Source organism: Tetrao urogallus, assembly GCF_951394365.1.
Source record: "Tetrao urogallus genome assembly, chromosome: Z".
NCBI lineage: Eukaryota > Metazoa > Chordata > Aves > Galliformes > Phasianidae > Tetrao > Tetrao urogallus.
In genome coordinates this window covers 42,142,336-42,158,677 of record NC_136816.1, presented here as the reverse complement: position 1 = coordinate 42,158,677, position 16,342 = coordinate 42,142,336, and the positions used below count along the sequence as shown (strand labels likewise).

Below are 16,342 nucleotides of genomic sequence, written 5' to 3'. Positions count from 1 at the left end.
AGGAAGAATATTTATGAAAACTATTAAAAAGAAAATAATGATGACTAAAACAGGTTCTATATCAACAGATGGAATACTGTTTATGACTCAAGTCCACAGCTTCATTGCTCATCATCAACAAGCTCTCTGCAGGAAAAGCAGTAGGATTGACAAGCGTTATGGAGTTAGTGATAAAATTGTTAACTACTGTCAAGCCGCTGTTGTGCAACAACATATAGACTGAGTAATAAACTTTGACTGTTCTGTGCTTCCCATCCTGATACATCCGAGTGATCGTGATTTATGTGAATCACAAAAGAGGCTCATGACAACAGTGGAGAGCAGAATCTTTGGAAGTATCTCAGAGTGTGATTTGAGCCACCAGAGGCTGTAGAGTATGTGAGTAACATCAGAAAATTAAAATTGTAACAGTCAGGAGGAAGATTTATGTTTTTGCATATCAAATGAGATCATGTTGTTCATTCCACAGCTGTATAAAGGTGGCAGATAGAATAAGAGGAACAAGGAAATGCCTCTTTCTGCTCTCACCTGATCTGAGATTGGTTTATGCCAGCTGCATGATTGTAGAAGAGCTCCCTGCAATAGGAATTACACAAAAAAATGACATTCTAATTCAATAAAAGGAAAAAAAAAAAGGATCTTTAAAAATTCTCTGTACAACTGTGTTACTATTTACTAAAATGTTATTTGGGACATTTGTATTTCCTGTTTTCTTTCTCATTTTACTAAAGAAGCACTACGTTGGAGAGTGGGGTGGAAATGAGTGAAAAAAATAATGGCAATACTTAACAGATGATTTTATTTAGAAGTTTACCTGTTTCTCAAAGGATGAAGAGGGTTTGGGTTGTGGCGCATACCTCTTGAGAAGTAAAATATACCCCTGAAAACAGCAGTATGCTTCGTTAATAAAATAGAGCCCTGTGAGAGATCAATTGTTTTCATGGTATTTTGAGGGATCAACACTGGAGGCCTGCAGCATGGCCCAACTTCACTAAACATTTAATGGACTGATGCTAAAAGAAGAAGGAAGAAGGAAGAAGGAAAAGGGAAAAAGAGGATAGGAGGGAGGGGAAGGGAGGGGAGGGCAGAGAGGAACGAGGAAAAGAAAATAACTATTTTAATGATGAAAGTGAATTTATTTAAAGGGATATTGGGCTAAAGTTATTGTGAATGATAAAATTAGCATTGTAGACTTCCCAATTATAAAAAAGTAGAAGGCTATCTAAAAATAGCTAAAATTGAACAAGATGAAGTCTCATCAGGAAAATTATGTACTTTTCATGTAGATGTACATTGCTATAACATGAAGAAGAAAAATTTAGACATTGAGAGTATAAAGAATTAAAATAAATAATTCTTATGTTTTACAGAGGGTCAGTTAACATTTGTTATTAAGAGAAATCAAGAGCGACACCAGAAATGTCAGTGCAAAGGAGAGGGAGTGCAGTTGGGAAGAGAATCAAGCCATTTCCATATGTTGTTTTGTAAACCTCAGCCTGTCCTCTCTCAGGCTGAGACATAAATTAGAAAAGGGAGTACATGGCATTAGCATAGTAAAGGAATAGAACTGAAATGTGTCAGGATGGGATTATTAGATCAGCTGAGCAGTGACTTATCTCAGCTCGCATGGACGCTAATGGAATCCACTTTAAAAGAGGAGAAATGAGGGCCCAGTGAACATATTCTAAGATTTCCTACTAAAACTAGATTATCTGGGACCTGAGTTTTCCAATTAAGTATAGAAACCAGATTTGATACTAATGATTAAATGAATCATTGAAATATGATTTTTTCATGGTTACCTTTCTCTTCCCCTTTCCTTATTGTTTTTATTGGTTTTTGTTTGTTTTGATGTTGGGTTTCTTTTCATGTCTGCTTAATTCTTTCCTGTACCTTTCTCTTTCTTCTCTTGGTAGCCAGTCTTGGACATAGCCACATCCTTTTTTAACATTTCCTCTTATGTTTTTGCTTTGATTTCTGAAAATATTCACGTTTGTTCCTGTTTTATTTCAGCTTAATGCATCCATTTCTGTTTCCCAACCTACTGATTTTGTTTATGCCAAAGTTTCTTTTGTGTTTCTGTATTTCCCCATTGCCACTATCCTTTCAATGCAATTTTTAATGGCCACACACTTCATTAATATTCAATTTCTTATAGTGAACAGTCAGTCTGCTAATGGTCGTTTTGCAATGAGTAGCAACAGAAGGCATCAAGAAATTCAAATGCAGAAAAGCATGATCTGGTGGCAATGAAGTGTATTGAGACAGCTTACAAAACCACTGTTACTATTGGTTAAAAACATGCTAACCTTTCCTAGCTGTTTCCCAGCCAAAATAAGTACTATGACACTTATCTGATTTTGCTGTCTCCATGCATTGAACCATGGCTATATCTGTGCATAAATATATGCACCACAAAGTGAAATATATTCAGCAGCAAGAACTATGTCATGATAAACACTCTTCAATAATAAATTAAAAGCAAGACACTTGTTGACTGAGCTCTGCTAATGATTTGCTTTGTTGCAGAAATGTGCACAAGGCCAAGTTTTGAACAATTACATTAGCTATTTGACACTTTGTCAGTAGAAATACTAACTTATCAGAGCTGCTGCCGAATCAAATCTTTTTGATGAGGAAGGTAGAGGCATTCATAGGCACCCTTCTGTACTAAATACAATAGTGTAAGTAGAAAAACACACTCTCAGTCATCTGGCAAAAATTGTAGAAAAATTCAATTTAATTCAGTGTCTGCAGGCTATTTACATTCTGTGGCTGCAGAAAAGCAGGCAAATTATTTATTTTTGCTCTCTTTGTTTTCATTATTTGATGATTGTGTGCTTTCTTCTGATCTGTAGTTGTCTATATCTGAAATAAAATGTAAACTAAAGTGCATTCAAAAGCTTATTAAAGTGGGAGTTTATCCAACTCCTCATTCATATCTGGGGACAGAGTTTTTATTTCATGCTCTACAGAGGAAAAACTGAAAAATAAACACCAGGGGCATCAAAAGTTTATTCTTGAGTGTGCCTAGTCTGGACTTGAGGGGAAGATTGGCTCAGTCTAGTACCTGTCTGCTAGGCAGAGATTTCAAGATTAAGCATTTTGAGGCAGATTAAAAATTCTTTTTCCTGAGTTGTAACACATCAAACATGCTATCTTGGCAGTGTTCCTTGGCATTCTTCTATCTGTGTCGTTTCAAGGGAGGCTTTGATTTAAAAACAAGGGCTGAGCCTCTTCTCTGGACTACTAGCAAAAGAAAAAGTCAGTGATTGACAGTGTTTTGTTTCCTTGCTCCAGAGATCATTCCTGACAATCAGTGCTCGATCCCAAATTTGGACAATGTTTTTCAAACACATTGTAGGAAGCTTAAATAAATTTAGAGCGCCGGTGCATCAAGTGTTGCATACACGGTAACATTTCAGGTGAACAGACATTTCAGACATTTCTGTATAATACTGTATAACCTCTGTCACTTTCCTGTTTCAGCTTCCAGAGCTAAACTTAGTATGATCAACACTATGTCAAAAATTCGAGGCCAGGAAAAAGGACCGGGTTACCCTCAGGCTGAAGCCTTGCTGGCAGATGCAATGCTGAAATTTGGCCGAGAACTTGGAGAAGAATGCAACTTTGGTAATTTGATTACTTCTGTTTCCATTACGCCAAAATAAAAATGATAACAAAATTTAATGTAATTTTCGTCATTAAAGTCTTATGGTTTTATAAAAAAGAAATTATGCAAGAATCTCATGTTCAGCTCCATCAGACTCCTACTTTGAGATTGGCCTAGGTCTGCTGACATTATGTGGATCCAGTATTTTCTGTGGGTTTGGACTAGAGATATTTTCTTACAGATGAAAATCAAATTGTTTCCACTTAGAACCATATCAATACAGGCTTTAGGCTTTACTGTAGATTGTGCTACAGGGACTATATTTTGATGGAAGATGTATGTGTTCAGAAAAGGTTATTACTATCTGTGAATTACAAGGGCTGCTCTGAAAATAATGCCCTTCTATTTTGTTATGCTGGCCCACAACATTAGAAGCGGATGTTGGTGGTACAGCAGTAGAAGCTGAACCTTCCCACTAGTATTCCATGTTGTTGCCATGTGGCAGATGGCAGCAGAGAGGCAGTCTGACAAAATGATGTCTGACATGGAAGTGCATCTGAAGCAACGGTGTGGAATTGAGTTCCTTCATGTGGAAAAAAAGCACCCACTGACTTTCCTTGATGTTGAATGTTTGTGGAGACCAAACAGTGGATGTGAGCACAGTGAGGCAGTGGATGGTGTGTTTCAACAGTAGCAAGAGTGATGTGAAGAACAACCCACGTTCCAAACAGCAGGTGCTTGTATATTGCTGTCAAAAAAACATAGCTAATGGTAGTACCTATTTTGAAAAATAGTGTTTTGTAGCTGAGAATTTTCTCTTTCAAATAGTGTTGTTATCTATTGTAGTTTTCATGAAAATAAGTAGGAGGCATTACTTTCAGTGTGACCTGCTTTTTGTCCTCAGACAAAAAAATTATAACTCTTGCTACTGTCTTCATTACAGGCAAAGAATTAAAGCTAATAGATTAAAAAAAAAAAAAAAAAAAAAATTAAGCGTAATTCCTTGTATTTTGGCCTTTTTTTCCTGGGGCACTAGTTACCAACTGTTTTTTCTGTAAAGCCCTTCCCCTTACTCAAGTTTCAAATGAGTTTACAGCTGCCTGAGTGAGACGTGTTATACCAAGATTTTATATCATGTTCATCCACAGCAGGAGTCTAATTAGAAGAGTAATATTTGCAGCAGGTTCCCTTATCTCTGTCATAACTGCTCAGGCTTCTCTCTTGCTATTTTTATCTGTCAACACTCTGAACACTCAAGTAGGATTTCAAAAATTCTATTTCCTATTTGAATCTTCATAGTATATTGTTTCCAGCTTAAAGACATCCGCAATAGAAAAGGCACTATCTTGCTTGTTGACTAGGAGCTGACTATCTTGGCTGATGTGGCCTTATTTGTACTAGAGATTATTTAATTGTGTGTTTTTTGTTTTTTGTTTTAATTGGTTGCCTCTTACTTGCTAATTTTCAAATACATTCTTAAAGGGAAAACTGAGAACTAATGGAATTTAGTTTGTGCAGATTGCTCTACATACCTTAGTGACTACATTAGCACACAGCAGAATAGATATAGGAATTATTTTTACATTCTTAACCAATCACAGCTATTGTAACTGTTTGTCACTCTTCACCCAGATTTGGCAGACTCTTTAGTTTTACTGTGCATCCCTGGCATTCATCCCCTGCTTGGGAAATAAAGGTCTTCCTGATTTCTTGCATTTTTAAGTTTTCAGACCCTTAGTATTCTTTGAAAGTAGACTTTCTTCCACCAACTTCCACCTTAAATTGGGAGAGTATTTTTTAGCTTCTTGCTTTTATTTTCATTCAGAGGAGATAAACCAGAACAGTAATTTTTGTGAACCTCAGACAGATAATTCTTACTGACTTTTATTAACTTTGCTAAGTGTATGAACTTGAAAGTTTCATGAAATGAATCTTTCATCAAATAAAAAGAAAACAGTGGTTAGCTATTTTTACATTTGAAATTGACAACGTTTTAGCTGATACAAATAGGAAAATTTTGACTTGCATAAATACTATTTGTATATGAAATCTAATGTTGAGACCATTCTGGAGCAAATAAAGATGATTATTTTCCAATGCTTCCTTCAGCACAGCAGCAAAGGAATGCACAAAGAGGTGTGTGAGGAGGCAGACTGTATGCAATGTGAATTCTCAAGTTCAGCTGTGTCACAAAGCATAAGTTCTGGGGGCTGTGCAAGTGTAAAATACTTGTTACCCTTTCACATGATGCATCATACTGTGTTTCTTTCCTAAACTTGAAGGTGAAAATGGAATGCTAACTAAATCCATGAGTCAGTTATGTGCATTGGAACCAAATTATTTTAAGATATAGTGAAAATCTTTTTTCAGGACCAGCACTTGCAGATGTGGGAGAAGCAATGAAGGAGCTCTCTGAGGTCAAAGACTCTTTAGACATGGAAGTTAAGCAAAACTTCATTGACCCACTTCAGAATCTCCATGACAAAGATCTGAGAGAAATACAGGTATTGTCATCATTGTAGCATTTTCATAATGCCAACCTTACGGAGCGTATCTATATACAAATATATTTACTCTGTGTGTAGATATACAAAATCTGTTAGTTGTGTACTTTAAAAAGAACTCTTAGATTCACAAATGATCTTAGTCTCTTTTGCTTTGAATTTTACTTTTCATGGCTGTCTCTCTGTTCAGAGTCAGGAAGATCAAAATTGAACTTTTTGAGATTAGCATCATCAAACCTTGGTAGGCATTAACACAGTACTGTAATTTGTATCATCTACGTACATTCTGTACCATCTGTGTGGAAAGATCATTGATGCTTTCACATGGTTAAATAAACAAGGAACAAAGATGTCTTAGGTAGTCTGATACAATTTACAAAACTGATAAAGTAATCATAATAGATGACAAATTGATTTTTCTGAGGAAGAGTAAAGATCTTAAGTATTCTGACTAGAAATACTACCTTTTGGCCAGCGTGGCATGGCAAGTGCAAAATGGAATGACAAGAGTGATCTGTCAATTAATAAACCAGAGAATTTTCAATAGAAGATAGCATTAAGATACTCTGATGATCTGATGAAAGTGATTAAAAGTGTATTCTGTGTTGCTTTGCTCATGAAAAGTATTTAGCAAGCCAAAGAGAGTTTAATGTCAGAAACTTTCATATATTTAGTATAAGTATCAACAGTATTTATTCACTGTATGTGGCCTGTTTTAGTGCTGAATATCTTTCATATTTGGACAGCAGTAAAAGAGATGTAAGACCACCTCATTGTACTGCTTTTTCTGTCTCAGAAAGGGATGACATATTTGTAAATGTACATGGTGTATCAGTTACACTGCAGAGAGCCCATGGTAGAGAAAGGCAAGGGGAGTTGGGAAACACTCTTTATTCTTATTTATTCTTTTGCATTTTTGGTTTTCAGCATCACCTAAAGAAAATGGAAGGTCGGCGTCTGGATTTTGATTACAAGAAGAAAAGACAGGGCAAGCTCCCTGATGAAGAGCTTCGCCAAGCTCTAGAGAAATTTGATGAATCAAAAGAAATTGCTGAGTCAAGCATGTTCAACCTTCTGGAGATGGATGTGAGATACCCCTTGTTTATGCTCTGAGCTAAGTGAAAGATGCTGGTTCAGCAGTGAAGGCAATCTAAAGGAGTCTAAAGCTTCTAAATCTGTTGATGACATAGAATCCTATAACTTTAAAATGAGAAAGTACTTCCTACTTCATTGCACTCAGTGATAGGCTCAGAAGCTATGTTAATGTACAGCATGCTCATGTGAGACTGATTTAATAAGTACTTGATGGATAAGTGATAAGGAACATAAATCCCCTATACTACCATTGTGCTTCCTAACCGAACAGTATTAGTTAAAAAGACAAAATATCTTCCTTCTTAGAATGACATAAATGCAAATCATGATTTTTACCTGGCTGTGGTTGTGGAGTTTAATCTGAGGCTTTTGCTCAAGTCCGTATGCTGCTGAGAGGACTGGTAAAGATCAGAGATGATAAATGCACAACTGTCTTGATCTCCGCCCTAACAAAATGCAGTAGGAAATAGGAAAGCAGAGTTAATATGACTGCTGAAACCTGACTATGAAGCCTACTTTTTTGCTTAGAGACTGGTTTAGGATTTTGCATCTATTAGGTTTTTAAACTCTCTTTGTGTAAGTAATGTAACTGTAAAATCAAACTAGAAATAAATCTACCTGTTCTGGAGGAAAAACAAAACAAAAAAAACCCAAACAACTATACATTACAGCTGAAGCTTGTTGTTTAAATAAATGATTGGATTTATTATAAGTTTAAATTCTCACATAACTTAATAGCTCATTTTTGTTACCTGAGCACTCTAAAGGAGATATTAAAAGAACGAACACATTTGCAAAATGAAACTAGTGTGTTGAATTTTCAATTTTAATGTTTCTATTAAGGGACTACCCTATATGACCAGATAGTCCAGGCTTTTGATACACCACTGAGGCATTGTGCATCATAGAAACTGCTGAAAAATACATGGAATAATAGAATAGTAGAATCATAGAATGGCTTGAGTTGGAAGAGACCTTAAAGACCATCCAGTTACAAGCCCCATGCCATGGGCAGAGTTTCCACCCACCAGATCACCCTGCCTAGGACACCATCCAACCTCCAGAGATGGTGGACCCACAGATTCTCTAAGCAACCTGTTCCAATGCCTTACCTCTTCCATAGTGAAAAATTTCTTCCGAGGATCTAATCTAAACCTATTGTCTTTTAGCTTAAAAGTGTTCCCCTTTGTCCAGTCATTGTCAAAGTGTAAAAAAACCTCTCTAAATCGTTCTTGTAAGTGCCCTTTATTAAAATACCACAGTGAGGTTTCCCTTCGGCCTTCTGTTCTCCAGGCTGAATAACCTCAGCTCCTTTGGCCTTTCTTCATTGGAGAGGTGCTCCCCTCACAAGAGTTTTCGCTGGTCTGTTCTTTATGAAGTAAAATGCTGTCTGTCTTCACTACAAATAACCTATATCCAAAGGAGCATTGCATCTTCTGCAACCCAGAATAAAAAAGAGGCATATCTGTGATCCTTGTGGTTTTGTGTCCCTCCGAGACACCAGAGGTTGCAATGGAGAAGATGTATTATGCTTTAATTTTAGTCTCATTTTGACTTTCTGAGTGAAAGTATTTTTGGAACGAAGAAGATCTGTAGGCTGTTGTTTATGCAGATAGACACTGGAGATAATCAACAGAGAAGAGCTTTCATCACCATTCCTGATCATGTCATAACCAGACATGGTAGTCCATAAAGGCTAATATGTAACTGTTCTTGAACTACAAGGAGAGATAAAATTTTTAAAGAAAAAATTAAGGCTGCCCTTGCAGTTTCAGTGTGATATTGTTTGTTTTCTGTTACTGATGTGTAATGATGTGACCTAAGATATGTTTTCATGTCAATCGTCAGATTGAACAAGTGAGCCAGCTTTCTGCTCTTGTACAAGCCCAGCTGGAGTACCACAAGCAGGCCACACAGATCCTTCAGCGAGTTACTTCTAAGCTTGAAGACAGGTATTGCTCTTTTTCTAAGTTTATTGAACTGGTTTTTATGCGTTGCAGAGGCAGAAAACCTATGAATAGAATACAAAAGCTTGGTTTTTTGGAATGTGGTAATTGTATGGTTATGAAAGGAAAATGATCTCAGTAGGCAACTACAAATTGAGATTTATGTATTTTGAAGATGCAAATACTTCTGAGTATGACTGAATGAGATCTGAGTTGAAGGCAGAATCTCACTACACTAAGGCTATTAATTGAATTTAATTGAATACATATGTTTAGATGCGCTGGATGCCAGTTGTACATGTAATTTTGTTTTCGTTTCCATTCATGTGTTAGTTCTGAAGTAGTCTTTTCAGATATTTTAATGTCTGCTAGAAAAAGAGTATATTTTGCATTCTACCTGAAGGGGATCTCCCAGTGCCATGTAATTGCCACCTTGTTAAATAATCCTCAGCTGTTTTTTTTTCCAATCAAATCACACTTTATATGAGACTTAATTGAGTTTACCTCTTCCATCCACTTAACTACGATTGCTAAATCAATGCAGTGTTTTTTTAAAACTTCCTTTTTTTTTTTTCTTTTTTTTTTTCTTTTTTTTTTTCTATCAACACAAAGTAGATTGTATGTCTTTGAGATGAGGAACGTAACATTTATTAAAAGTTCACCAATCTCCTACACATGCTTCAAGGAAACATAACATTGATTCCACATGTTTCTGAAGGGCTACTCCTAAAAGCTAGCCATGATTCCCTACCTTCATATACTATATGAAGGCAATACTTTGGTTGCAGATAATTCTTTGCTGTTTTTTGTCACTTCTGTACATCTAGTTTCTGGTGCTACTGGATCTGCCGATATTTGTTTTTTCAGAATATATAGTCTGTAAGCCTCATCCAGTTCTAACTCTTGAAGTTTTTTTGAGATCACAAGTTTCTGTTCGTGGCTGCAGTTTACAGGCCTGCTTGAGGAGCTAACAGAATGATTTTCTACGCTTTCAAATGAAGAATGCAATTCACTTACTGCACAGAAAATGTTAAAAAGTTCTCAGGTGTAGGTTGTTTTGTAGTCCATAAGTTATGCAACAGACTGATGATTCCTGTCTTCACAGCAGATTTCTCATCCTGTGTCAATTTAGATAATTATTTGTTCTTTTGGAACTTCTGCTGAATGGTCTTGCTTTGACTTAACTTCAAGGGCCTTGCATCAGATTACTATTATTGATTACCCAGAATAAAATAATAATAATAAAAAAACCCACCCTGCATAAGCATACTGTGCAATCCTAAATTGTAAATTGTCCACTTCACACCACTGGGAACAAGTTAATGCATTGTGATCTGTTTGTGCCAGGGATTAAGCAGAGATGTCAAGCTGTTATTATTCAAATACCTGTCTTTTCCTGTGGTGGTAAGCAAGCAACCAAGAACAAATGGTTCTTCATTTTTTTGATTGATTTTTTAGTTATGGACCACAAAATAAATAATGCTTTACTTTTAAGCTGAGCAAATCTGACTCTGTTCAATCTTACAGAATCTACAGTGCATATTGCTGATTTTGCAGATGATATTAAAAGATGTGAATGCACTTTGTTCATGCTCTTGTCTTCTTGCTGTTAAGAGCATCTTCTTTAAAATCATGCTCAAATAATTTTAAAAGAATACGATATAAACAACAACAAAAAAAAACCAGCAAACACAAGAAATTTAAAAACACAGTGAATTCAGGAAGGTCATGGAAAGGCTATTCCTTTTAAACTCGCTTTTTCAGCAAGCAGAAGGAAGCTTCAGTTATCAAGACAGAGAATCATGACAGAGCAGCTAGGAAACAGGAACAGTGTCCTTGGAGATATTTCTTTTCTTAAGAAAAAAAGCTTATGCTAAGCTTTTAGGTAACTTTTGTTTAGTCATTAAAAGTATCACCTTCAAGTTCATGAAATATGAAAAATGGTAGTTTCTGAACAGAAGTATTACAAGTAATAAACTGGTTAAATCTGTTCTTTTTCAATGCTTTACAGTTTCAAAACAAACAAACAAACAAACAAAACTTTTATAAATGAATGAAATGCAGCAAAGCCTTTTTTATTAAAGTTCATTTGTTAACTTCATTGCTTTCTACTTATACATACTGAATTTATTTTGTTTCTGAAGAAGAAAAGCTGTCTCTAGGATTGACTAATATTGGTAGTATTTTGAATGGTGAGAAGACTCTCATTTTCAGGATGAGAACTGGTTAAGATATAAGCAGCTTTTTCAGTAAATAAATAAAAATATTTTATTAACCATGAATCTAGGGCCAGCCTAGAAAAGATGAGAGAAACCAACCTTTAGTTTGAATGGAGAGGTCTTGACTCAGCTATTCTTCCCTACATGATATTAGAAACAGATTGGGAAGTTGTTCCGCATAAATTGCTAGAATTCTGTCTAGCCAGGAATCTGAAAAGGCGCTCTTTGCTAGAAATTATAGATTTCTCAATTTGAAGAGTAAAATGAAATGAATGATGTGTAACATTTTTATTCTGTGAGTCAGGAAAACTTGAGTTGTGTGTCTCTATGAAGCAAGAATTCCCAATTACAGGTGAAGAATTCTGCAGCAGAAGTCAATAAGTTCTCACATAGTTCTCCTCATAAAATGACAAGGATTGGCATTAAAGTGCTGAACAGTCAAGGAATGACAGCAGTGGCAGCAAAATAACTAGCTTCAGTCAATCTAAATATAAGTATAGAGCTATTCTCTAAGCACTGCTAGATCATATCACAAGGTTTTCTTCATTAGGAGCTCTTGTTATTGTTAAAAGGATCTTGGCCCAAAATGCTAATTCTTAAGGGAAAAGAGAAATGATTAAATTAATGGCATACTCATGTCACGTGATAATTTAAACTACTGGGTTAAACAACAATTACCCCAATTGCCAAAACTTGTTTAGACTGGCTGATTGACAAATATTAACTTTTAGCCTCAGAAATATTGTTTGATGCATCTCATCTGTTTGTTCAAGGAAGTAAGCCTTGACATTTTACTAATTTCATGTTTTCACAGAATAAAAGAGGCATCATCTCAGCCCAAAAGAGAATACCAACCCAAACCTCGCATGAGCCTGGATTTCACAACTGGTGGTGACAATACCCAGCACAATGGAGGAATATCCCATGCCACCACTCCAAAACCAGCAGGTAACAGCAGTAGCATTGAGAACAAAGAAAAAAAAGGCCAAATCTAGCTGAATTTTCCTACAGTGTGGATGTTCCTCCTAGAAGCTAGTTCTTCCTTAGTAAGGAAAATGAGAATGAATATAATACAGGTGAACTATTTGAATTGATTGAATTAACTACATTATTCTACTGAAAGACCTAGGCTGGTTGCAAAGCACAGTACAGAATTTTTTGTGAAACACTCATTTCCTCAGGCAGAAAAACATAGATGGATCATCCATCTTTGGATTAAAAATGTCCTTAGTACTAGAAATAAAAAGAGTTACTGCCATACTAAACTCCTCTTGAAATATAGATCATAGAACAGGCATTTAGAAAACTCAGAGATCAACTGTAGTTTTCCAAAAAATATAGAACTCTGAAACACTGAAAATCTCCATAATGTTACCCTACTTTTTAAAAACAGGCGTTATGATACATATGACTTGAAATTAAAAATCACTAAACCGGAAACAAAGGCAAATGAGGTATGTTATTTGTCCATTGGTGAGCAGCATATACAAGGTGAAAACATTTATATCACTGTACTTCATTAGTATCTTCAAGATGTATTTCATTTCCTATCAGCACATACTCTGAAAGCCTTATCACATGTTCCTCACAATAACAGTCTTTTGATACATTTTATCATGACGGTTGTCCTCTTCCCAGACTCTGACCTCAAATATTCCAACTGACCTCACTGACAATTGCTAACACACCTTATGTTGCAAGATTAAATGTTTTTCACTAGATCATTAGTCAGGATTTTCTTCCTTCTCATAGCATCCAGTGTGAGTGTTTAAACTTCCAGATATATGCAGCAACCTTATCTTCGTTTGGCAACTGGAAGTGGTCTTGTAAACTAGTAATTTTGTGATTATGCAGACAAGGGATGGGAGTTAAACTGGGGATTCCTTGTGCATGAGTTGTAGCTTCAGTCTTGTATAGTGAAAATCTCCATGTCATACCACCACAATTTTCTTCTTCACTTGTGTTTTTGTGGTGTCATGAGCACTTCTTTGTGATAAGGTTGTACAAGCTGATATTCCTGTATCTCTCAGACTTGTGCTTTTCCTTTCAGAGAGCAGTATTTAACATTTTCTTCAGTAGGAGTTCTTTATTTTGAGGGGCTCATTATTTTTAGAGAAACATCTTCTTTTAAAATTCCTTGATGTAGATTTGTGTTAGTTTATTCAAAGATTTCCTCTTTGCATTAAATCTTGCTCTACTGACATCTATAGAAATGGAATATTCTTATCCTAAAATAGCTCAAGCATGGATCTTCTAGCTACAAGGAGCAGTTGAAATGAATATTTAAAAAGTCTGAATCTGAAATCAATTCATCCTGAAACTGGTTCATGTGAAAATGTTGAAACACATATTCATAGAATTGGCATGATTAGGAGGCACATGTCATTAGATTCTGACCAGTGGAAGTGCACAGACTTTCACTACGGAAAATCAGATAGAGATATAAGCTTAATACATTTTAGTGCTGATAAATCCTAAATATTTTGACTGTGAATAATTGTGCTTTTGGTAAGCTTAAAGCTATAGAATCTTTGGGGATTGAGAGAGTATGGGAGAACAAGGAGAAAATAAAATTTCTAGATTTCATATAACCAATTAAAGTCTTATATAATAATTATAATAATATTCATTGGCCATGCTAAATGGTTTATGGTTAGATGTTCGTGAAATATCTTATTAGAAAGCATTCCATTTTGAACCTGTTCCAAACCAGTTCTGATGGCTCTAATCATCAGTCATTTCATGGGAATGAGAAGCTTTTCTTTGGAAACCTCATACAAAAATTGATGAGGTCAGGAGCATATAGAGTCGTATACGCAATAGCTGTACTAATGAAGATTCGAAATAAAGACACAGTTTTATTTTGCTGTTATTTTTAGATACCCTTTCACTGTTTCCCTGAGACATAGACAAAGCATTTCTGTGCCAGTAAAGCTGGAAATACATTTGGGCTTTTGCTTCATTTTTTGTGTTTTGCCAACAGATAAAAATTAGATCCTGAACTGATAGTACTTGTTCATTTAAGTGTGGGCTTGAATGTAGTTTAGTTCTTTCAGTATTCCCAGCTGCCAAAAGCTGGTAACTATCTTCTAATACAGTTTAACAGTCCAGATTTAGATGCTGTCAAGGGGCTGTCTCATCACCATGTGAAATACAATAGAAACAGCAAAATCTATACAAAGTACAAGGTTAAAAAACGGTAACTGCTGGGATTTTAAAACATTATTTCTTTCTGTTTCTTCTCCATAGGTGCTCACATGGATCAGCCATGCTGCCGAGCTCTGTATGACTTCGAACCAGAAAATGAAGGGGAGCTGGGATTTAAGGAGGGTGATATCATTACCCTCACTAACCAGATTGATGAAAACTGGTATGAAGGAATGCTTCATGGCCAGTCAGGTTTCTTCCCCATCAATTATGTTGATATTCTCGTTCCTTTACCCAATTAAGATAGCTGATCAAACACCTCTGTTCCAGATAGTAATGTCAGTACCACTGCTTTCAAAATGCTGCTTCTTACACCTTATAAGTGCAAATTGCAGTGGTTAGAATCGTCAAATCCCACTGAGCATCTTTGGTTTATGTGTTGTTATACTATGTAGTGGTGATGTGTGGTATCTTCTGAGCCAACATAGTATGGGTTAGACCACTTGACCACACTGGCCTGGTGGTAGCCAGAGTACTGCTGAGATGATGCTGGAAAGATGATAGCAAGCCAAACAGGTAACTCATGGTGAAGTAGCAGGAAGTGAAGATTGTATTGGGAAGATAATGCCTATCACCACTGTATTACTTTTCAGTCTTAGTTCTCTATAAAAAGAGGGAAAAGTTCTTGCCATTCCATCTTTCCCTTCCTAGTGATACAGTTCACATGAGTTTAACCGTGACTAACAAGAATTGTATCTTCTGACCAAAATGGCTTGCTATTCTCACAGAGACAGTATAAATGTAGACTCTCTGGTTTCTCAGAAAGTGAACCACTGTACTTGTGCCCTTCTGGTCCCTGCTCATTTTTGTATTTTTGATTGTTATTAAAAGACCTATTTCCATCTATAGGTAAACTTTGAACCATAATAAGGGGATTCCTATAGTAAAAAGCTTGAACCATGAATTCATGAAACTACATGAATTTGCCCTTCAGAAACCTTGAGCATGCTCAATAAAATGCCAGTAGAAGGGCAGGATGGGGGATAAAACTGTTATTAGTTTTAACTGTTAACTGTTTCTTGTCAAGTTTTGGCACAAAATCATGCTGCTTAAGCACCAGATAGTTTTTGTAAACTCATTCACTGTGGAGGAAAACCAACCAAATACAATCTTCCCTACTTTTATTTCTGTCTGCCATGTGTTCTTCGAACATCATTTGTGTGTATTCTGCCCTCAATGAGGACTAAATGAAACTTATTTCTTTCTGTGTTGAGCAATTAAAGACATGTGGCTGTATATGCAAAAACATTTCCCCATATGTTTAGTTCACTTTTTTCCTCCTTACTGCACTTGGTGTGTACAGTGCTGTGCCTAGCTTCTCAGCGTTCTTTCAGATGCAAAAGTTCTATTAGTTTAGTAACACAAAGTTCTATTTATCTAAACTATAGAGACTCTTTCAAAGGTTTAATGTGCTGCTTTGAACGTGCCACTTCAGTACTGGATGATGTGAAATGATGACAATTCCCTATTGCTTAATATATAAACTGCATAATGGAATATTGATATTTCAAATAAATACTGAGAGAATAACTAGAATAATTTTGTGAATTATTATTTTATTGTTTAAAAACATTTTGTGCTTAACTTTGGCTAACAAGAATTTTGTTTCAGAAAATGTGTTTCACAAGCCTGACTTGAAAATGTGAAAAAAAGATATTTTTGTATTATTCTATATCTATCTTCTCTGAATTTAAACCCGTGTATGTAAAATGATCTTTATAAATAGGGTAGGCTGAACATCAAGCACATAAAGTTAAT

General features: G+C 35.7%; 1 protein-coding gene across 1 annotated transcript in view; it reads left to right on the top strand.

The window, feature by feature from the left end:
- Positions 1-14,826, top strand: part of SH3GL2 (SH3 domain containing GRB2 like 2, endophilin A1) — a gene marked incomplete at both ends in the record, with an annotated part of 84,397 nt that extends 69,571 nt beyond the window's left edge. Inside the window, 6 exons of the mRNA XM_079548566.1 lie at positions 3,490-3,633; positions 5,984-6,117; positions 7,045-7,203; positions 9,061-9,164; positions 12,192-12,325; positions 14,627-14,826. Of these exons, the coding sequence (XP_079404692.1) occupies positions 3,490-3,633; positions 5,984-6,117; positions 7,045-7,203; positions 9,061-9,164; positions 12,192-12,325; positions 14,627-14,826 (875 nt within the window). The remainder of the gene's footprint in view (positions 1-3,489; positions 3,634-5,983; positions 6,118-7,044; positions 7,204-9,060; positions 9,165-12,191; positions 12,326-14,626) is intronic.
- Between the last annotated feature and the right edge of the window lie 1,516 nt (positions 14,827-16,342).